The 22863-nt window shown below is 41.2% G+C and overlaps 2 protein-coding genes across 3 annotated transcripts in view; one reads left to right on the top strand and one right to left on the bottom strand.

The window, feature by feature from the left end:
* ENTPD5 (ectonucleoside triphosphate diphosphohydrolase 5 (inactive)) overlaps nt 1–5690 on the bottom strand; it is a 28510-nt gene extending 22820 nt beyond the window's left edge. For both annotated transcript variants that reach the window (XM_056851235.1, XM_056851236.1), the window contains exons 1-3: nt 5642–5690; nt 1192–1469; nt 414–493 (exon numbers count right to left, since the gene is read on the bottom strand). In XM_056851235.1, the coding sequence (XP_056707213.1) occupies nt 414–493; nt 1192–1411 (300 nt within the window). In that variant the 5' untranslated portion in view covers nt 1412–1469; nt 5642–5690. The remainder of the gene's footprint in view (nt 1–413; nt 494–1191; nt 1470–5641) is intronic.
* Nucleotides 5691–5813: 123 nt separating this feature from the next.
* Nucleotides 5814–22048, top strand: BBOF1 (basal body orientation factor 1). The gene is made up of 11 exons (XM_056851853.1): nt 5814–5851; nt 6305–6575; nt 8547–8612; nt 9144–9287; nt 11460–11540; nt 12325–12395; nt 12652–12796; nt 14244–14737; nt 16486–16590; nt 21066–21125; nt 21934–22048. The coding sequence occupies exons 1-11, from the start codon at nt 5814–5816 to the stop codon at nt 22046–22048; spliced, it is 1590 nt and encodes a 529-aa protein (XP_056707831.1).
* Nucleotides 22049–22863: the final 815 nt, after the last annotated feature.

The raw sequence follows: 22863 nt of genomic DNA, 5'->3' as shown, positions 1-22863 counted from the left end.
GCACAACTTTAATAAATCACTTTAATTATATCTTGTGGTGTTTTTTGTCTTTGGGTGGCTTCAGTCTAATTCCAGAACCTTGCTACACCTACCAAGTAATTGTTTTGTGAAACTCCTGCTGCAACTGGTCTACCCTGCAGGGCTAACTTTCATAACTTCAATCCCAGGAAGGTTGGAAGCTTGCCCTTTAGCTTCTCACTGTTTGGGTAGATAAAGGGGCTGGTGGCAGCTACTAGGACTGAGGTTTGAGGATTCATACCCCAGCTGTTTGGTAAATCTGTGAGCTGTCTGACCATCCCTTGGACTGGGGGTTCTTGACAATTATTTTTCTTTCTTTTTCAAGTTATATCAACTTCATCTAGAATGAGGAAAGAGAAGCCACAAAAACAAAGGAATCCATCATAATGTCTTACTTTCCAAGGTTGATCTGCATAAGCTGAGAGACCTGGTTTGACTGATTCAAAAATTTCCCCTTCTAATTCTGGAGGCTTTTCTGCAATAAACAAGCAAATAAAGCAGCTGTTGTAACAATCTAATGCTTTTGGACAGAAAATGCTTATTTGGAACAAGCTTATCAACCTAAGGAGTTAAATTGTTATCTAACATTTCCTGCATTGTGATCCATCCAAGTTTTCCCATTCCTCCATCTTGTGAAACAAGATGGCTTTCTATGGCCTCCCTCTGATCTACCAAAGGCTGCTTTGAGAACACAGCTTTGTGTGTGTTGGGAGATTACAGTTAACCAACACCCCCTTAACAATTCACTTCAAGATCAATTTAAACACTGATGTAACAAGTAGCATAGAGCTGTGCCTCATACCATGATCATGTTTCTGTCCTTATAAAACTCAATCTGCTTCACAGTATTTCAGACAAAAAGCCACCAGTCAGTCTTAAGCCTTCAACTGGGAACCTTCTCAAAGAAACACAAGAAGCAGACAACTCAACTGAACCGCAACAATTTAGGAAGAGAATTAAATTTATACGAATAGGTCAAAAGTGACTGAGCAAAAAAGACCATCAGAATACAAAATTATAAATTCCCAACTCCTAACACAAAGAAAATTAAAAGTTTAAGATCTTGTTGCACAAGTCCTCCAGGCTGAGATTAGCTAACACTTATGATTTAAGAGTTCCACATCATACTCTTGAGAAACACATCTGCTCATCAACCTTTCCATGTGATCTTACCTGGGCTTCTTTGTACAAAGGTGTAAATATGAATTCGTGTCCCCGTGCTTCCCGCGTCAAACATGATACCATAATAAGTATCCATGCTGGCATTGGCAGGACACACCTTAGGCGGGAAGAGGTTTTGGAACCACATCTCTGGCTCGTGATGTGAAACAATGCAGTAAATGGAGGAAAGCACGAGAAAGGTAACGACAGAGATCCAGGTAAGTGCCATCATGACCGGGAGCCCTGGACAGCTGCTGTGTGAATCAGGACTTGCAGAGTTCTAGAAGTTCCTGGAGACAAAAGGTATAAACTAGTAGCAAAGGTTTAACAATATTAAGTTAGCCACATCTTTGAAAGCTGACCCTCTTACAGAGACAGGTAACAACTCACCATACTTCAAGCTACAAAAAGAACGTTGGTAATGTAACTGTTATTGAAGGCTGCAGTTTGGAATCCATTTGAAATCTGTGTTTAACTTAATTCCATAAACATACAAGATACCCCCCACACACATACACCACTCAGCCTCCAAACATACAGCTTCAAGATAATGTGGAGATCAACACTATCAGTATCATTAATTCATTACTTAATTCAGCAAAACTGTAAATGGGCCAAGGCTTCTCTGTCCTGTCACATTTCAAAGGCTGGGCAGGCAGAGAACACAAATGTCATTCATAGCTATGGACAATGTGAATTTCATTTCCTGCTGATGGCAGCTGCTTTGAACCAATGTATGAGGAGGGCGAAGAGCATGCCATTCCACGTGGCACTGGTGTTAGCTATTGAGTGGCGTATTGTTTCTAGAGAGGCAGAATGGAAAGATGCAGTTTTCTGCCTTTGTACTCCTTACTTCTCTAGGATTGCTGTCATTGTGTAGATTAACTTTGACTTCCAAATCAGATGCAAATAATTTTTAGAACAAATGTCCTCACCAAAGCTTTGTTTGGTTACAGCACATCAACACCTCATCACAAAATGTGGATTAAAATAGGTAATAATATACAAGAGAGATTCCAAAATCGAATCCAGTCCTTGAATGACTAGCCTCAGGGAGAAGTCGAAGAAGAGTTGGTTTTTATATGCCAACTTTCTCTACCATTTAAGGCAGAATCAAACCAGCTTACAATCTCCTTCCCTTCCCCTCCACACAACAGACACCCTGTGAGGTAGGTGGGGCTGAGAGAGCTCTAAGAGAACTGTAACTAGCCCAAGGTCACCCAGCTGGCTTCATGTGTAGGGGTGGGGAAACCAACCCGGTTCACCTGCCGCTCATATGGAGGAGCAGGGAATCAAACCTGGTTCTCCAGAGTCCACCACTCCAAACCACCACTCTTAACCCCTACAACCACGCTGGCTCTCGCACAGTGAAACTTATGCTGAAATATCAACTGCAACCAAATGCAGACATTGTCTCTGACAATATTTCCACCACTATATACTTGAACAGGAGCAAGATTCCCCACTCCCAACACACATATTTTTGACACTGATTTCCAAAGTACCAAGTTACTACTGAATCAGAACTACACTGCAGTGGTTTGTGTTCATGTACACAAACCAAATACACATGATTAGAAAAGCCATCTCTCCTTCCAATCAAGATCCCCAGTCTTCCTGCTTTACCAATTTGTTTCTCCTAATTTGGGGTCCTCATCCCCATATTCGAAGGTATTTAACAGATCTTTACCTGTTCCTAGCTCCAGCAGGCTTCATCCTATGCTGCCAGAGTCTACCTTATGCATCAGCCTTTCAACAATAAATGATTTCGTTACTTGTATGCTCAACCCACTAATTATATCTGTCCACCAATGTATAATCAGTATTTGGCACATGGACCCATCAGCTCAGGCCTTCATCTGCTCTCATTTCAAATTTGCTGCTCCTTTCCTCTCAGAATCCTTACCTGCCCTTTTGTTCAATTCCCCTAGTTACAACAGGCAAAAGTTAACCTTTAAACTTATGTCCTCTCCCCACCTACGTTCAAAGTGATATCGTGTATCAGCAGTGGGACAACCTATTCTTTCAGATAACAGAACTGTCAAGTCATCTTAATGTAATACAGGGAGTAATCTGCTGGTACCTCTCACTCATTCTCATCCAGCAGTATTTAGCTAGTTTGATAGGCAGACTGAAGAGTTTTTGGCCCAACAAAATCGAGGCTATAGTGTTCCAAAATAAAATGGTAATAATTTGTCTGAAAAATATTTAAATTCTTGCATAAACCCAAGCTACATATCACTTAAAGAACTGAATCTTAAGCTTTACTGGTAGCTAGCACAACTTGGACAGAGTAAGAACAACAAGATTTTTGTAAAGGTGCTCCTGTGCTGTGCAACCGCAACTGTTGTCTCCACAGCAGGTAAGATGAAAACTTAAAATCTGCAAAGGAATCTGCAGTGACATAACCCCCCCCCCCCCAGCACACACACTGAAAACACCATGGTGGCAACCTCCACAGCTGGTGGGACCCTTCCCCTTCCTTCCAAGCCATGGAACCATCCTACATAAGAGTAGAAGGCATCAGATTAAGACTGTGGAAATCTGGAGTCAAATTTGTAATGAGCCTAACTGGTTCATCTTAAACGAGTTACTATCTCTGAGTTTACTATCTCTGAATTTCACAGTTATTTATTTAATTTAGCTCTCTTCTTTCTTTCTTCACAGAACTCTAGATGACTTACAGTTAGGGCTGCCAGCCTCCAGGCTGTAGATCTTCCACTATTACAACTGATCTCCAGGTGACAGAGATCAGTTCCCCTGAAGAAAATGGCCGCTTTGGCAATTGGACTCTATGGCATTGAAGTCCCTCCCCTCTCCAAACCCTCCCCTTCTCAGGCTCCACCCCCAAAATCTCCAGGTATTTCCCAAGCTGGAGCTGGCAACCCAACTTACAGTGGATTCCCAAGAGTTATCCCATGCAAGTATAGACAGGTTTGAGAAAGGGAGGAGAGAACCGTGTGCTTTCCCAGTACTCTGTTTATATATACATAACACAATCCTTTAGTTACTAACCACAGAACAAAACTAGCACAGTTTCACATCTAAATAACATTGTTAACAAACAGATCACACAGAAGCATCAAATATCTCATCTACATTATAACTGTGATAAATGAGAGAACGAAGATGAGATGAAGTGGGAAAGATAACAGATTGGAAAATACAGAGAAGTAATTTATAATAAATCTGATATGAAAAAGAAAGTCAGTGTCAGGAACCAAGAACAGGAAAAACATGTTTCAGATGAACAAAAAACAAGACAGGCAAGTGGCAGAGATCAGAAAAGGGTGGTGCTGAAGCAAAGAAACCACCATTGCAGTAGCCAAGTCTACAGATTATGAGGAAGTGTACAAGTGTCTTGGTGGTACCTACAGAAAACCATTTTCAATGTTCATTCCCAATCATGGAGAAAACAAATAAGAGCAAACCAACAGCCAATATTTCATCTTGCCAACTTGATCTTCCTAGTTGTTATCTGATGGTGGCAGAAATCAATGCTAAAATCATGCCATATCTTTAGCCAAAAGCCAAACACTTATCTACTCCAAATTGTCCCCCAAAGCCAATTCACTAGCCAGCCAGTGGTGAAAGAAGTCACTTCATCTGCACTTACCCGTTTCCAAGTGTTCTTTGCAGCTAACCCTTAACTATTAATTGTACTAGCAAAACATTCTGGATGAAAGTTCAAACCAACCACTCTCTGTAAACATAGGTTTATCCTTTATCTCATGCAAATACTAAAATTTATCTCAGTCCAGTTTTTACTTGAGCCACGCAGGTTCAAGGGCACATCTCAGGCAGGCACAAGGTTCACTGAAAACAGCAGAAAATTATTTACTAAGGTGAATGCTCTTTGAATGAAAAAGGCAAAAAGCCAAGCAGGCCTGGGAGAAAGAGGTATGTTGGACTCACCCTGTTATGTCACACTGTTCCAGTTGACACTGCACCAATTCAACATCAGCCACCTGGAAAAATCTACCCCCAGTGCTCCTGGAACACTATTCCACATTAGGCACAACTGCAATTTGAGTGAAGAGGCAACGCTCTTTTCAAGACTAGCTCATAAATTAAACAGATGAATTTGTATTTCATGAAACCACGTATTTTTCTGATGTTGAAACCACTGCTTAGGCACAGACAGGGGGGTTTCCCCCCCAAAAAAACTGACAAAGTGCCAACGAAGCAACTGACTGTTTTCCCATTGTTTCGATGCAACATGCCGAAACAGAAGTCAAAGCTCTGGCGGAAAGACCGTAAGATACGGGCACAGTATACGTAAAAAGGAACGGTGTGGCGCGGCAGCTTTAAAACGCAACCACAGCCAGGGCGTTTGAGAGCTGAGAACCCAGCCAGAAGTGCACAAGAAGGCAGGAGCGGCGGAAATGGACCCAAACTCGTCATTGTCCGGGAAAACGGAGAGACACCTCAACAACACTCCCGCGCTCGAGCCTCCACTCACCGCCTCGTCCAAGCCCCCAACCCTCCACATCTCGCCGGTGCCGCGTGTCGCGTCTACACACTGCGCATGCCGTCATCGGCGAGCGCGGGTACGCCACTAGGCCGCGCCGCTTGGTTCCCATAGTGACGGGCCGCTTCAGAAACAGCCCGGGGGACGCGAGGCTTGCGTTTCCATGGCGAAAGGCAAAGATAAAGGCTCCAAGGGAAGGAGGTAACTAGCAGGAAGATCGGCGTGGTTAGAGTAAAATAGTGTCACGCTCGTCAGAGCTGCTGTGGTTAAGGGCACTTTCAATGCACTTTGCAGTTGGATTTTGCTATGTGAAATGGCGAAATCCACTTGCAAACGATCGTTAAAGTGCATTGACAGTGGATTGAAAATTCATTATTCTGTATGTGTGAAAGCACCCTTTGAGCTAAACTAGATGGCTATATGTGGCTCAAGGCGAGACACAGGTGCCTGACCTGACTCACTATCACATGGAAGTCCATTGCTAGGACACATGGAGCTCAAGAAAGAGGCAACCCCCCCCCCCCGGGTTACCAGCTCTGGATTGGGAAACGCAGCGAAGCGTGTGGCGGGTATCCGGGGGGGGGGGAGGCTGCTATCATCCCCTTGCCTAGGCCCTTGATTCTTGACTCGCCCAGCGTTGTTCTCCTTCCTTAGGGGAAAGAAAGGCAAGGAGGGCGGCCGAGGCAGCAAATCGGAATCGAAGAGCTTGGAGAAGGAGGCCGAGGCGGATCGGGCGAAAGTTGCGGCGGCGCTATGGGAGGCCAGGCTGGAGGTGACGGAGGTCTCCCGCAGGGAGTACCGCGAGGCCGCCCGCCGCCTCGCTCGCAACAACGAGGAGCTGGAGCTGCAGCAGCGAAAGCTGGAGAAAGACACGGTGGAGGTGATCACCTACCTCAAGAGGCAGGAATTCGAAAAGGAAGATATGGTAAGTCCGGGAGACCCGGCCAGCCCCTCCCTTGCAGGCTTGCCATCTTTTCCTAGAATCATGGAAGGGGCCACCGGGGTCATCTAGTCCAACCCCCTGCACAATGCAGGAAATTCACAACTACCTCCCCCTTGGTCAGCATCGAGGAATTGTCTGCAGGGTAATCACAGGTGTCCAGTTTTAATTATCAGATAGAAAGAGGTCGTTGTCAGATGCTGGCCAGTAGTTTTAGTTTTAAGGTAGGTGTGGCATGCACAGTACCACAATTAGTTATCATATGGCCATAGAATAATTCATTTATGACTCTGCTTTTAATGCATGCTTGCTTTTGCTAATTGAAAGGAAGAGTTCCTGGAGTAGGCAAGCATACATTTGGAATGGAACTGGAGACCTGTTCTGTCTCATTCAAAATCCTAAACTAGCCTTTCATAAGTAGAGAAGAAAAGTAGGAAAAATGCCAAATGTCTTAAAAATGCATCAAGGATCTTATTTAAAGTAACTTGTTGTATGAATATTGTGGGCCATGCACTGCAGCAAGAATCATGCCAAATCTTTTCTGTTGACAGAAGGGTTTTGGTCAGTGGAACGTGACCTCCTTGCATCTGACTTCTCACTGCAGCCCGAAATGCTGCTACTTGAGTCAGGAGAAATGTCTTAAAAATGCATCAAGGATCTTCAGTGAACATTAGAATCACCACTCAGAGCACCAAAATATTGTGAGATATTCAGCTCATTCCTGAGCCTTCCAGCAGCCGGGGACAGCATAGCTGAGGTGCTTGTTTGGCACCTCTAAAGAGGTTCCCTGGCTGTTGCAAGCCTTAAAAAAGTCTTTTTTACAGGGGGAAAAAGAAAACGGACTTTCCCCCACATGCTGTTGCTGGAGGGGGCGTTACTGGGCTGGAGGGGCTTTGGAAGCAGACTACCATCAGCTCCACCCCCGGGAATGCCTCCCCCCCATGCCAGTGCTGCATATCCCTTCTGGGATTTAGGTCCCGGAGAGACTGTGGTGTCGGAGTAGCGATGTGCAGCTCCACAGTGCCCAGGCACCAACAGAACTGCCCTAGCCGCCAGCATTAAGTGCCTCTTATTCCGTGATAAGAGGCTACTTATGCTGGCAGTAGGGTCACACTGCCTCCAGAGAACTTTCAGCCCCCCACCTCAGGAATGCACGAATTGTTTTCATCAGTTTAACAACCTGTGCATCCTGTCTCTCTAGTATACAGCAAGACAAAAGCTATAGGGCTCAATGGTAGAGCATCTGCTTGACATGCAGAAGATCCCAGGTTCAATCCCCAGTTAAAGTCACTAGGCAAGTAGGTGATATGAAAGACCTCTACCTGGGACCCTGGAGAGCCACTGCCCATCTGAGTAGACAATACTGACATTGATGGATCAAGGGTCTGATTCGGTATAAGGCAGCTTCATGTGTTAATTTCCCACTATAGTATTTTTGGAGGGACACCCAGTAACACCTTACTGGAGACCCAGATGGGGAGAATTGGAGGGAGTTGCAAGCTTGGGCCCTTGAGCATGTACAAAGTAATAGGGTCAGAAAGACCTGGTGGAGGGGAACCTGTGTTCAGTTAAGGACAAGTCTTTCAGTCAACCTCTCAGTGACTCCTGAGGCTTATACAAGAGCCTGACCTAGTCAGGAATGGGTGGCATACAGATCCAACAAATAATAATAAAGATTCCTGACGAAGAAAGCTTTAATATTTGAAAGCTTATACCTTGGAAATTTTGTTGGTCTTTATGGTGCTGCTGAACTCTAATCTTGCTTTTCTACTGCAGACCAATATGGCTACCCAGCTAGGCTTATACAGAGTGCCTTTCCCTAAATATTTATTGGATTGACTTGGACAGGGCTTAAGATGTGAGAGCTAGATTTTCTAGTTGCTGATAGAAGGAAATGAATAGAAAAGCGTTCTCTTACTTTCTGAATTCTCTGTGGATTTCTTTTTTTTTATGTAGCTTGAGAAGATGAAGCAGCAGCTGATTGATATGAAGCAGCAAGCCAAAGAAGAAAATGAAAAAGTGGTGAGTAAACTTTTTGTTTGATGCTGTTGGTAACATGGGGGTATTTAAAGTACATCTTGGTTAGGTCTAACAGAGTGATACAGTAGATAAAATTATATGGCAATTATTTATTCACATACATTTACTTCATTTTTCATCTTTATCATTGAGTCTCAAGGCAGTAAACAACATACATTGGCATACGATCCATTAAATACAGATAAACTTATTTTGCTTAAGCATGGCTAGATCAAGGTATAAGAGAAATGAAGTTCTGATTTTTGGTTATTGCACCCAGAAGTAGATAGAAAGTGACTCAGAACCAAATAATAACAAATCAGTTCAAAAGCTTTATTTTGGTTCTACATTTTGTTTAATACTTTGTCAGGTAGGTTTCCCACATTTACATACTTTTACATTCATTGCTTTTAAATATGCAACTTCAATGTGATGCTAGAGCTGCATGTCCACTTGCCAAAAAATTTTTTTACTATTACTTGCCCCATGTATGTGTTTTCAGTGTTCATTTCTTGCAACATATCTAATTTACAGGCTGAGCAATTCACAAAACAGCTGGAAGAGATGGAGGAGAAATTCAACAAGAAGGCTAAAGAAATTGGTCTTATTCAGGTTGAACTGAAAACAATAAAGGAATTTCGTGAAGAGAAAGCAAATATGGAGAAAGAACTCGAAGATGTAAGATTATTATAAATATTTATTATGTAAATATAAATAAATATGTTTTGTAAGTATAAATATTTATTAAATTGGAAGAGAATCTAAGCAGATTTACGTCTGTCTAAGGCCACTGACCTTGGTGAATTTAGAAGGATGCAACTTTGCTTAAGATGGCACTGTAAGTCACAACGAGAAAATATATCCTTAAATACTGGAATCAAATAAAAAGAGGATAAAAAGAAATAAAAATCCTGTTTGATATCACATCACAAAATACACTTAATGCTGTGAAAAAATTATCACAGCTCCTCACTAAATGTAAATTGTAGAATCTTTACTAGATCTAGGATAAACCACGCTGGCAACCTCAGTCATATCATTTGTATGTAATTGTGGATAATGTGTTGTTTTGTTACAATTTCTATCTATTACCTCTTTCTCCCACCCTTCCTCCAAAGTTCTTAGGGAAGCATTCATGATTCTCCCTTCCTCCAATTTCTGAGTATTGTTTTAACATTCAAAGATGAGAAACTTGAACTGGCTCTCCAAAATTGTAGTTACTCAAGGCTTAGAATCCCAACAATTGAAGAATGCAATGAATTAAGAAATTTTAAAATTTGCTTCATCGTTTCTGGGTCCTGTGTTAAGTTTTGACACCATATTTTCAAGCATATATTTTGCAACTCTAAATGCTAGTTATTTTTCTACTAAAAGCTGGTGGAGTTAGAATCATAGTCTGCATGATGCACAAAATTATTGTTAGGGAACAGATGACAAGTTCAGGTGCCCTGCATCTAACCTGCTCCAGTTCTGGTTGAAAGATTGTTTAAGTCTGTGCATACCCAAGTGTAAGCTTGGTGCAATACTTTTATGAAATAAGAGAGAAACCTTTTAAGTAATAAAACTACTATAAAGTGAACCAAAAAAGAAAAAGGGAGGCAAAAAATCTTAGCAAATTTCACTATAAATGATCTAAGCATATCTTAACTTATGTCCTGTATTTTCCCCACCATCAGTTGGTTTTAATATGTCTAATGCCCCTGAGGATTAAAGATCTGGGCCATGCAGAGATAGTGAAATAAAAAGAGCTGTATTTGTAACAGCTCTGAATTGGTGGAATGATGGGTTCAAGTATATGTATGGGGAGTGACTACAAGGAGGAAGAACTAACTCACCAGTCTGGAACTGGTCTTTTTTGCGCATCTTTTATTGTCATTTGATAGGTGGAAATTACCTCCCCTTTAGCTACTCCATAAAGGTATAGTGGACACTTTCTTCATTTTTCAAGAGTGTTACTTTTCATGTTCCCTTTGTGCTTTCTAAAGATACAAGTATATGGGAACTGGTTTGCCAAGAATTTATCCTTGGAGCTCCCTTGCAAGATTATTATGTTTTATGCTAGCTCATGAGAATATTTCCGGCTAATTTCTGGCGCTTTGTGGGCATGAACATTGATCATTCTTATTTTACTTTTGGAGTGATTTTCTGGAGTCACTAAATAATTCCTTAGGAAATGGTTCATCCCCTCAGATTAAATTAGTAAGCACCATCCCTTATTAGGGTTCAAAATGAGGCTTTCCCCCACCCCATTCGTTCACATTTAATGGCTTTGAGTTGCAGGGGAGTTCAGGAGGATACTTTTTATACTACTGGGATCTGCTGTAGTCTGCCAAGTTGTGACTTTTACTGTAGAAATGCAGTATGGTCTGATGCATTTGATGAGAATGAATTTCAAAATTATGTGTGTCTCTTGAATTTTAGTAGAAAAACCAACATCTTAGTAACCTCCAGACAATTGTAAAAAGGCGAATATATTTTGCCTCAAAGAATATGTGATGTACATAGGTATCTTCAAGAAACCAAGGTTCAAGTAAATTTTGGATGATATACGTGTCTGAGGGAATGGAAAAGTTTTGTCAGAATGGGAGAATTAGAACATAAGGGTCTGTGCTGTGTTGAAAGAGTGCTCACAGAGTGAACGCAGATATATGAAGATGAGAGGCCAGCTATAAAATTGAAGGTGACATCGTAGTGAGATCGAATAAATGCAAACCTAACAAATAAAAGAAAATCTGAGTGTCAGAAATGCTAGGGTGGGGAAGGGAAGTGTGAGGTACCTCTCTAAGGAATATCATTTGGACTGTCATTTAGAAAACTAAAATAATGATAAAATACTTATTACAATCCTAGCTAAAAGAAAACTTGGATACCACAAAAAAAGAACATAAGGAGACACTCTACACGTTGGAGAGAAAGTTTCTTGAAGAAAAGGTATCATGTTTTAGAAAATTACACATAACTCTAATTTAGGGAACCATATGTGCCATTATATGTACATGTCTGCTTCAGCTTTACTGGTTCCTTCTAGTTCATACTGCTTCTGGGGAAAAACTTTGGCTTTGCATTGTGCATGGATGGCCAGTGTGGTGTAGTGGTTAAGAGTAACAGACTCTAACCTGGAAAACTGGGTATGATTCCCCACTCCTCCACATGAAGCCTGCTGGGTGACCTTGGGCTAGTCACTGTCCTCTCAAAAAACTCTCAGCCCCACTTACCTCACAAGGTGGCTGTTGTTGGTGGGGGAAGGTGATTGTAAGCCGCTTTGATATTCCTTATGGTAGAGAAAAGGGGGTTTAAAAACCAACTCTTCTTCTTCTCTGCATTGAGTATAGGGTTGTCATATGTGGAAAATGTATCAGATTTTTCTAGGATGCTTCCTTTTCTCTCAGTTATGCACTATAGTTTGGATAATATGTGTAAGGTCTTCATTCTAATAAAGGCATGAACCCCAATTTGTGATACATTGCCTGTATTCCCCGAAATAATTCTTAAGAAAATAGTTACATCTTTTGAGGAAAAGGGCTGGGTCTCAGGGATTGTAAGAATTTTTTTGTTGATGTTGGACTTCACCGTTTTCAATGGGACCTTCTTTTGCTTTCTCCTAGAAGTGTCAAAAATTTTCTCCTTGTATTTTTTAAATCTGAATAGTACTTTGTGTCTTGCTTTAATTACAAAATCTCTCCGTTCTTGTATGTTTGCTTTTTCTTTCTCTAAGCAACGACTGGAAAGAGAAGCAGAAAAGAAAATTATAATGCTGGCAGAAAGGGCCCACCATGAAGCAATCATGTAAGATTTATCTGATTTCTATATTCCTTAATCTTGCTAGGGTGCTACATGTAGTAGGATAATTTATAGGTAATCCAAACAGGTACTTAATTTCTTATGATTAAATACATTGCTAGTCACGAATAGTCTTATTATATGAGTGAGTGCTGTCTCTGTAAACTCATGTTGGGTCTGCAGTTGGTGTTCCGTGAAGTTTTTGTGACTAATAAACAAAGTCTGTTATACCAACCGCTGAATTTCCTTTGTCCTTTCTCAGGAAGTTGGACAAGGCAGGAAGAGCAGTTTTTGCAGAGAATGTTCGTATTCACGAGGCTCTTTCATATCACATGAAGGAAACAGAAGAGTTAGAAAAATCCAAGCAAAAACTGGAGGAGAACAACGCTTTTCTCTTGCAAGAGAAGGTTCTTGTTATGACATTTCCTGTTCTTGCACAAAGAAGAGATCTTGAAATATTTGTTTAGGAACAATTCACTAGTACATCTGCACAAAGATTAATGTAAAAATGGCTAACATTTGGCAGTACCTTAGAAAGATGAGGGTCTTATTCTGGCCTCTCGTTTGTGCAAACAGAAAGGCTTCTTTTTGAAAGGAGTTAAGCATGAGGTTTGTAAACATCAAATAATCACCTGCTTGCTTCTTCTGAATCACACATGTAGATGTACACTGGTATATTTCCATTATGGAGGTGATAGAGTCAAATAGTTATAATCAGAGACTATTTCAGTTTATTGGCTTGTAATTCATGTGCCAAATTAATATGCCTACAAGTCACCAAAACATCAGGATGGGTGTCTTTTTGAGGATGTTGATGAAAGGACATAGTTTATCAAGTTGGAAGTAATTTATAATTTAATAATCACAAATTCCCCCATTTGGAGGACTGTCCTGCCAGACAATATCAGAAAGGCCTCCTCACTGCAGCTTTTTAGGTTGTGTAAGGCAGAATTATTAGGGGGAGCATTTCTATAAAAGCTGTTCTTGTAGGTGGTTTTGGTTATATTTGGGATCTATGTTTTCTGCTGCTTTCAAGTTATTGTGGTGTTTTCATTATACTTTAAGTTGGGGTTTGAATTTATTATTGTTAAACCACTTTGAATACTGTCCTGTTTGGAGAAAGGTGAGTTAGAAATGGTGTAAATAAATTAGTATTCATTGGACTGGATCTTTCCCTTTTATTCCATCAGCACCTGTGTGTTCTCTGGCATGAGACATCTTGTGCCAGAAGAATGCAGGAACCAACAGAATGAAATGGTAGGGTACAGTCCTTTGTCAGAATGACATAACATGGTTTAAATTTTCTTTTTCATTCCACTGCTCTTCTGGAACATACAGAGTATTTCCATTCCAATTATAGTAATTCACCAGATCCAAAATAGCTTCAAAATATTCACATACCATTCATGTTGTGGTAGATTGTAGCAGCTTGGGGTTCATGTGGCTAGTAAGAAAATTGCTGTGGCTGCACTGTGAAATGCAAAATATCTAGTAGCCTCCAGAATAAACTGGAAGGAGAAACCAACTTCAACTGGGCCATCCTAAAGTAGAGCCACACTTTTCTAACCCCTTTGACTTCAATAGAGTTAGAAGGGTGTAACTGTGCTTAAGGATGGCACTGTTAGCTTCTTTTTCACCAGATTCAGCAAGGATAGGAGGAACTGGCCTGTCCATGTAGTTTTCACAACAATGTGCCTTCAGTCTTGGCTCCTTTGATTTAATCAGGGAAATTTTAAAACTATGAAGTAGTGGATTAATCAACCAATTCCCTTAGAATTTGCATTTCATTCATACTGTTAATCTGACAACAATTTATTTAAATATCTCATGGCATTTTCAATCTTTTTTGTAAAGGAAACAAAAGAAATGTTAATTCAGGAGAAGATCCTGCAAAGTACCCGGGATAAAGTGCAGATCCAGGATCTGCAAGACAAGGTGAAGAAACTGGAAGCTGCTCTTTGTCACATGGCTAGAGAATTTAAAGCAGAACTAAAAAAGACTCAACAGAATGCTTTGATAAGGAACCAGGCCAGTTATACAGAAATTGAGAAGCTGCAGCAGCTGTTGGAGATGAAAGGGAGAGAGATGAGCAGAGTGAAGAAACTGGCCAGAAACATCTTAGATGAAAGGACTGAGGTGGAGAGATTCTTTTTGGATGCTTTGGAACAGGTGAAACAGGAGATCGTGACCAGCAGGAAGTGCTATAAGCAGGTTGCCCAAGCTGCTTATCAGAGGAAAATGATGGCGGCATTTGCAGGGAAAGAGGACTACCCCAAAATCAGAACCTTTAATGACAATATCTACAGCACAAATAGCGTGCACAAGGACCTCCTGGAAGCAGAGAAATGGTACATGTGATGGAACTGCAAAAGTTTTAGGTCTGGTTTTGACAGTTGGGAATGGAAGTTGAGTGTGAAAATCTCTATGAAACAACATACATCAACTTGGAATATCTGGGGAAAGGGAGGAAAGTGGTTTAGTGTTGTGCTTGCAGCATTGACCAGTGCTGAGAAAAATATGGTAGAACACAACTCACAGGGGAAATGCCCACACCCTTCAGTTTAACGCTTTTTAACCTCTGTAATTCTTTAAAACTTTTTGTAGAGAAGTAAAGCAATAGCTTCTTTACATTCACCTTTATGTCTGCTGGTGAAGTAAAGTTTTAAAGTTCTTCTTTGTGTATCATTGGCAGTAACTATAGTAAGAAGGAATTGAGAATAAAAATATTTCCTTATGGCAATTGCCCATGCTCAGCAAACATTAGGAAGATTGGTTCTTGTAGGTTATCCGGGCTGTGTAACCGTGGTCTTGGAATTTTCTTTCCTGACGTTTCGCCAGCAACTGTGACGTTTCGCCAGACACTGAAAGACTGGACAATTCTACCAACTATTTTGTCAGATTGCACAGAGAAGCCATTGAAATTCATAAACATCAGCACAACTTTAACAGAAAAGAGGAGAGTTTAAGAATGAATAAGGCTTGGCTTCCTGCCCTGAAAAACCTCCAGACAAAGACAACATTCAACAATAGCCATACAGATTAGTTTTGGATTACACATTAACAGATCACTTCAGGATACAATGGTTCCATATTAACATACCATACCCTCATTAGCACATTATCTTGATACTTACAGGACAATACTTTTGCAGGACAATACTCAGCTCAAACCCAACCCCTTTCTGACTATATATTACTCTTCCTACACCCTTGACAATGAGAGACACTGTCCTTCAGTGTTACTACTCTGAAGATGCCTGCCACAGTTGCTGGCGAAACGTCAGGAAAGAAAATTCCAAGACCACGGTTACACAGCCCGGATAACCTACAAGAACCAATGAACTCTGACCGTGAAAGCCTTCGACAATATATTAGGAAGATTGCTAGAAAGGGCATGTCATTTTTCCTGGAAACCCCACTGAAGACTGCAAACTTTTGCTGTCCTGTAATCACGGACTGACAGCTAATGCAAGTTGAAGCATCCTGAAAGGCTGACCTATATGGTCAGCAGTGCTCAACTCTGTCCATCTTCAGCAGTTAGGAGTGGCACCTGCTATTAATGCAATGGTTTCCCTTTGATTATTGTTTCAAACTGTCCTCTTTGTAGTATCTTGTCATGCCTGCCTTTGACAGCTTGCAACTTTTAAGTATAAAAACAGCTGTGGATGTTCACTTCATGAATCTGATGGAGTGAGTTCTGACTCAAAAAAGCTTATGCGGGGTGGGGGGAATCTTTAAGGTGTCACTGGACCTCTGTTTAATTTTGAGAGCAATCAGTGAAGTCATAACTGGAGTATAATTTCCCAGCATGGTGCCATAGCCTGGTCAGTCAAATAAGTGAGCAACCTGGTCAAAGGGGCCCACTACTTGCACCTCCTTGCCTCTTGGCTTCCCCCTAGATCATCCCTAGGGGTGGTACTGCCCACTTCGGGAACCACTGGTTTACAACGACTTTGTTTACTTAGTGCTCTGGGAGAGTGAAATCTGCAAATCCAGTTATCTTGTTATTGAAGATCATTTTTCTTGCCTAAATAATAGAAGATCTTATGCTGGTAAATTAGTGATTTTTTTATTAATCTTCTTTTTCCTCCCAAAGGACAAATATCCAGAAGGGAAAAGTGGACATTTCTGAATTGACCTGGGAGCAGAAGGAAAGTGTGCTGAGGTTACTTTTTGCAAAGATGAATGGCCTCCGTAGCCGGTAAAGTCCTATTTGTGAACAAGGGTTGTAGGCAGAGTTCTTAGGGCCCATCCATTTTGTAGTTCTTACGTTCTCAGATCAGCACTGCTAAATCAAAAGTGTCTAAAATCAGACACACAAGATATTTTGAAAAGTTTTTGAGAGTTCAGAGCGTGACTGCTGCTGTGCAAACAGTTTATCCCATGCTAGTAACAGCAAACCAGTGTGTGGAAAATGTGTAGGTACTTGTAGAATAAAGGGGCTGGATATGTCATCATAATATTTAGGAGGGAACATTCAGACTAGGGGGACTTGTATCTGAGTGAGGGTAAAGCCTGACAGTGGAGAGCTAGGAAAGCAGTGTTTTTTTTCATAGCCACATCACTGGATTGAACTAGTGGATCCTTGAGTTTTCAGCAATTGTAGAAATATATTCTAGCATTATTTGCATTTAGTACCTAAAATACAGAAGTGACATAGGCCCTACCAAGGCAAAGGTAAAAAAAGAAGCCAGGATTTAGTAATGGAATGTTGAGGATTAATCAATAGCACTGGAGAAGTAAAAGGATTGTCCCAGCTCATTGCTGTACTGAGCAGCATGATGTAGTGGTTAGGAGCACCAGACTCTAATCTGGAGAACTGGGTTCGATTCCCCACTCCTCCACATGAAGCCTGCTGGGTGACCTTGGGCCAGTCATAGTTCTCTCAGAACTCTCTCCGCCCATACAGAGGCAAGCAATGGCAAACCACCTCCGAACGTCTCTTGCCTTGAAAACCCAACAGGGTTGTAATAAGTCAGCTGTGTGAATTGACAGCACCTTCCACCACCATGCTCCATTGATGTAGAAACAGCTTTAAGAGTACTGGTTAACTAACTTCTGTTAATTTTTAACAAGGCACAAAAACCAACTTGCAAAAAGAATAAGCATTTGATAAAGCCAGCATTGTATAATTTGTCTTTAGAGGCAACGATTACATGTCTTCCCTCACTTGTTTTATGCTGCAAGTTACTTTTTTTAACAGTTGATCATGGAAAAACAGTTAAGTAACTCTTGAATAGTGCTAATAGTTTCCAATGCCGCAATATGAAAGAACAGACATGAAAACAAATGCAGGTCACAGCAATATCTAATAATGGTCAAGGATGTTGCCCTAGTAGTGGCTTAATAAAGGTCCACCAACAGCATTTGTAGAGAAAGGTGCTCCTTTGAGGGAGTAAGCAAGAATTCCAGAAGGCATTTGGACCCGAGACTCACATGAATACATGAAGCTGCCTTATACTGAATCAGACCCTCGGTCCATCAAAGTCAGTATTGTCTACTCAGACGAGCAGCGACTCCCCCAGGTCTCAGGCAGACGTCTTTCACATCACCTGCTTGCCTGGTCCTTTTAAATGGAGATGCTGGGGATTGAACCTGGGATTGAACCTGGGACCTTCTGCATGCCAAGCAGAGGCTCTACCGCTGAGCCATGGTCCCTCCCTGACTCAAATAATATGGCATTAATCAATCTGCATTTCGATATGGTTTCTACAGCCCTCTTTTCTTTCTTGTTGGTTAATTTGTAAAATCGATTCTTTATTGCTATAAGAACATCTTGGTGAGGCTCCCCAACGTCTCCCCACCCCTTCCCCAAAGGGACAGTACCTAAGGTGTATCTGGGATGTGTGCCCATGACCTTAGCGTCAGGCTGCATAGAGCCAAAATGGGAACAGATCATAAAGAACACTGTTTTGGTTCAGTAGGTGCTTTGCCCGGAGTACTATGGTCCTGACAAAAGTAGGAAGCAGCAGCCAACAATAATGGTTACTGCAACTGCCTCCATCATCCTTGTACAAGACAGCTTCATTCATTTTCTCTCCTGGCTCCACTATTAATGAAGATAACTCTGGAGTGTAAGGCAGCCACAGGAATGTCCATGGGGAGGGATAATTTCTGCAGTACAGCTGGACAACTTCAAGCTTTCCTGGATGAAGTGGATTGTTTGGATCTGTTCAAGTCTAGTTATGGGACTTTATTAGCCTTGGTTATCCTGGTGCCAGGAGATGGACAGAGGGAGTGCAGCTTTCAATACCATTGATTGTGGTATCCTTCTGGGCTGGAAGGCACCCATTTGCAGTTGTTACAGTCCTCCCAGGAAGGTGGGTTTCAGAAGGTGGTGCTGGAGGACTGCTGCTCAGCCCCTTGGCCTTTGGGGTCCTGTCTTATCACCTAAGCTGTTTAACATCGACAAGAAATTGCTGGGTCTTGAACCTTAAAGCTCTATATGGTTTGGGACCAACTAACAACACAGTTTTGTTTTAATGATTTTTAATGAGTTATTATGTTTTAATTTGATAGCAGCTTTGGTGGCCCTTGGGAGGGCAGAAAGGCAGGGTTTCAATTTTGTAAAATAAAATAACAATACATCTGCTTTGCAACACTGAAAATACTATCCCACTGATCAAACTGGCGGAGGATCTTTTTTATTTGCTTTCACAAATTGAAACCACCTTGGCCCTTGCAAGGGCTACCAGTAGCCCTGCTTTTTCAAAGGAGACAGCTCCTTTTGGTGAAAGTTTGATGCCTTTTCAACGTCCTGCTTCTACTCAGTCCTTGAGCATTTAGAAAGGATGGATCTGATTACTAAGAGCCAGCACGGGTTTCTCAAGAACAAGTCATGTCAGACTAACCTTATCTCCTTTTTTGAAAAAGTTACTACCTTGCTGGATCGGGAATGTAGACATAGTTTATCTAGATTTCAGTAAGGCTTTTGATAAGGTTCCCCATAATATTCTTGTTGACAAATTGGGAAAATGTGGTTTAGATCCTGTTACTGTAGTTAGGTGAATCTGTAATTGGTTGACAGATCGCACCCAAAGAGTGTTTGTCAATGGTTCCTCATCCAGTTCGAGGGGAGTGACTAGTGGAGTGCTTCAGGGATCTGTCCTGGGCCCTGTGTTGTTCAATATCTTTATAAATGATTTGGATGAAGGACTACAGGAGATGCTTATTAAATTTGCAGATGATACTAAATTGGGAGGGGTAGCAAATACAGTAGAAGACAGAGCCAGGATACAGGATGATCTTGACAGGCTGGAGAATTGGGCTAAAACCAATAAAATGCATTTCAACAGAGATAAATGTAAAGTTCTGCATCTAGGTAGGAAAAATCAAATGCATAATTATAGGATGGAGGAGACTTGTCTTAGCAGTAGTGTGTGCGAAAAAGATCTTGGGGTCTTAGTAGACCAAACACTGAACATGAGTCAGCAGTGTGATGCGGTAGCTAAAAAGGCAAATGCGATCTTGGGCTGCAGCAACACAAGTATAGTGTCCAGATCACGAGATGGTATTGCTTTACTCTGCTCTGGTTAGACCTCACGTAGAGTATTGTGTTCAGTTTTGGGCACCACAATTTCAGAAAGATGTAGACAAGCTGGAATGTGTCCAGAGGAGAGCAACAAAGATGGTGAGGGGTCTGGAGACCAAGTCCTATGAGGAAAGGTTGAAGGAGCTGGGTATATTTAGCCTGAAGAGGAGAAGACTGAGAGGGGATATGATAACCTTCTTCAAGTACTTGAAGGGCTGTCATATAGAGCATGGTGCAGTTGTTTTCTGTTGCCCCAGAAGGTCGGACCAGAACCAACGGGTTGAAATTAAATCAAAAGGGTTTCCAAAGGGTTTCCATCTAGACATTAGAAATTTCTTAGTTAGAGCGGTTCCTCAGTGGAACAGGCTTCCTCGGGAGGTGGTAAGTGCTCCTTCCCGGGAGGTTTTTAAGCAGAGACTAGATGGCCATCGGTCAGCAATGCTGATTCTATGACATTAGGCAGTTTATGAGAGGGAGGGCACCTTAGCCATCTTCTGGGCATGGGGTAGGGGTCACTGGGTGTGTGTAGAGGTAGTTGTGAAATTCCTGCATTGGGCAGGGGGTCGGACTAGATGAGCCTGGTGGTTCCTTCCAACTCTATGATACTATGATTCATAGAGGGGAGGATTTATCCATCCCATTGCTGGATATCATCTTCTGCAAGAGAGAATACCAGCAGGAAAAAGTAACTTACTAAAGAAATTTTTGTATATATACAAAAGCCCTAACTTTGTGGTAGAAATTGTTATCTTTCTTAAGAAGCTCTGTAATTTTAGAGGAAGTGTTAAAATATTTTGCTGTAGGACTTTGGGAACTTAATTAGTAGCACTGCTTTGCATTGTGGAAATATTGTGGGTTATTTTGAGGCATGATTCTTGCTAATTGATACATGGTAATCAAGTAAAAATATGCAGATTTTGTCATGCAAGAGAGTAGCCTGACAACAGTGTTAGCACCAATCTAAAACTCAGATGTATTTATTATAGAGCCAGTAATTTTTCATCAGCTTTTGCATAGGATGATTGACTATAACTTGCAAATAAGAGCTAGGTTTAAGATCAGCACTAAGTTTTCATTTCACAGGAGTGGGAAAAGTCTTAATATCAGCATCACTTAACTTGTTTTTCCTGTTGCTTGCATTCTAGGAAACACAGTCAAGCTTTGGTTCCTATAGCCTCTTTTACTACTACAGAAAGCAAAGCTCGGTAAGGATAACATCTAGTCCTTTAGTCACATTCTTTTTCTGGCAATATAGATTCTCTTACAGTCAGTGGTGGCACTTGTTTTTATTTTCTTCTTTGTCTAGATCAGGTTAAAAGAGGGGATCCAGCTCAACTTCCCAACATGAGGGAAGGGGGCACCAAGAATAGTCCAGAGACACTTGCTGACAACATTACAGACATTCTCCCCCCCAATTCTCTTCCATATGCTTCTAAAATTCCTTTCCCTACCCTACTTCTTAACTTTGACATTCCACTAGCCTGCACTACGTTTCCCTGTTCAGTCAGAGGGAGTGGAAAAGATCTGTATCCATCCCTCACCTATGGACTTGTAGGGATTTCTGACCCTGTTGGCAAAGGAGAGGGAAATTAACAGAAAGACTGCAAAGAAATTGCTGTACGGCTACAACTGGGGAGATAAACAGTGATGGCGACCAGATGGAAATCACAGTGGCCTCTGACCTTAGGGGTCTGTGAAAAAAATAGAACTTGAGAACCATAACCCAGACCACATTAAGACTGGAACATAATAAGATAGGTTTCATTTTTTAAAGTATATAGGATGCCTCTCCAGTGATTTGCTGATTTCAATAGAAGGCAAGTTTTCAGAGTCTGTGGGATCAGCATTAATCGAGTAACTTCCTTGAAAGTGTGTGTATGTGTATTCAGGGATACCCACTGGTTGAATCAAAATACTTCTGTAATATTGGGGAACAGAAATGCAAGCCACATAGTTTGGCTAATCTGGATGAATATATGGGTTTGTGCTGACCATTTATTTTCCCCCTTACAGAGCGGCTGATGCTCCTCCCACCGTAACTTTCATTACTCAGCAGGCTCCAATGACTGAGCCAACTACTCATAAAACAAGCCTTCCAGATATTCAGATTATACCACATCTAGGGTAAGGTGGCTTTGACTTAACAACTGACATCATGAAAGCTTTCCTCACCTACTTTCCTTCTGGGACTTCACATCCATAAGGACAATAATGCTGAAGCTATGAAACTGCATTTTTTATTTTCCCCCCAGTTATTTCCTTTACCCAGAGCTCAGTTTTTAATTTTAAAGAGTTTGCATTCAATGATTGTGTATTCCAAAATAAAATCTGAGAAAGATATTCTGAGGGCATCAAGTTTTGTAAAGGAAGGAAACGTACTGGTAAAAGATAATGGCCGCAATCCAGGTTAGAGTTGTGTTCTTAATTACTGAAATCAATTGTGTCTGAAGAAAAGAAAGGATTCTGAATTTAATAACTGTTTATTCATGATTAACATCAGAACCCCTTCTAGTATACAGATAAAATAATTAGATAAACTGGGATTTCAAGTGCTTGCAAGTTGTAAAAGGGTAGAATACAAAAGTAGTTCATCCATTGTTGGATTAGATAAAACAAAATCAACAGCATGATTTTCAAACTTAAGGACATACTGTCAGTCAGTTGTTACTCCACCAGAGACATTAAGAAGCCAAAATGTACATCATCCCATGGCTGTACCAGTCATACCTTAAGCTGTGTACACTATACTATTCAAACCCTCCCTCTGCAAAGTAATATACATTGATACCCTACATGCTAAAGGGCTTGCCTGTAACTAGTCCTAGAGACTAGTTACAGGAAGTTCTCCACTTCCACTTGGTTGAGCAATGGAAAGTAAAGCCTCTACCTCAATACCTGTTAAGAGTATTATTAAGGAGGCAATCCATTGTTTCTGGGAGGATT

The sequence above is a fragment of the Euleptes europaea genome, chromosome 6 (assembly GCF_029931775.1).
Source record: "Euleptes europaea isolate rEulEur1 chromosome 6, rEulEur1.hap1, whole genome shotgun sequence".
Taxonomy (NCBI): domain Eukaryota; kingdom Metazoa; phylum Chordata; class Lepidosauria; order Squamata; family Sphaerodactylidae; genus Euleptes; species Euleptes europaea.
The sequence above is the reverse complement of the archived record's forward strand: the minus strand, read 5'-3'. Positions and strand labels throughout refer to the sequence as shown.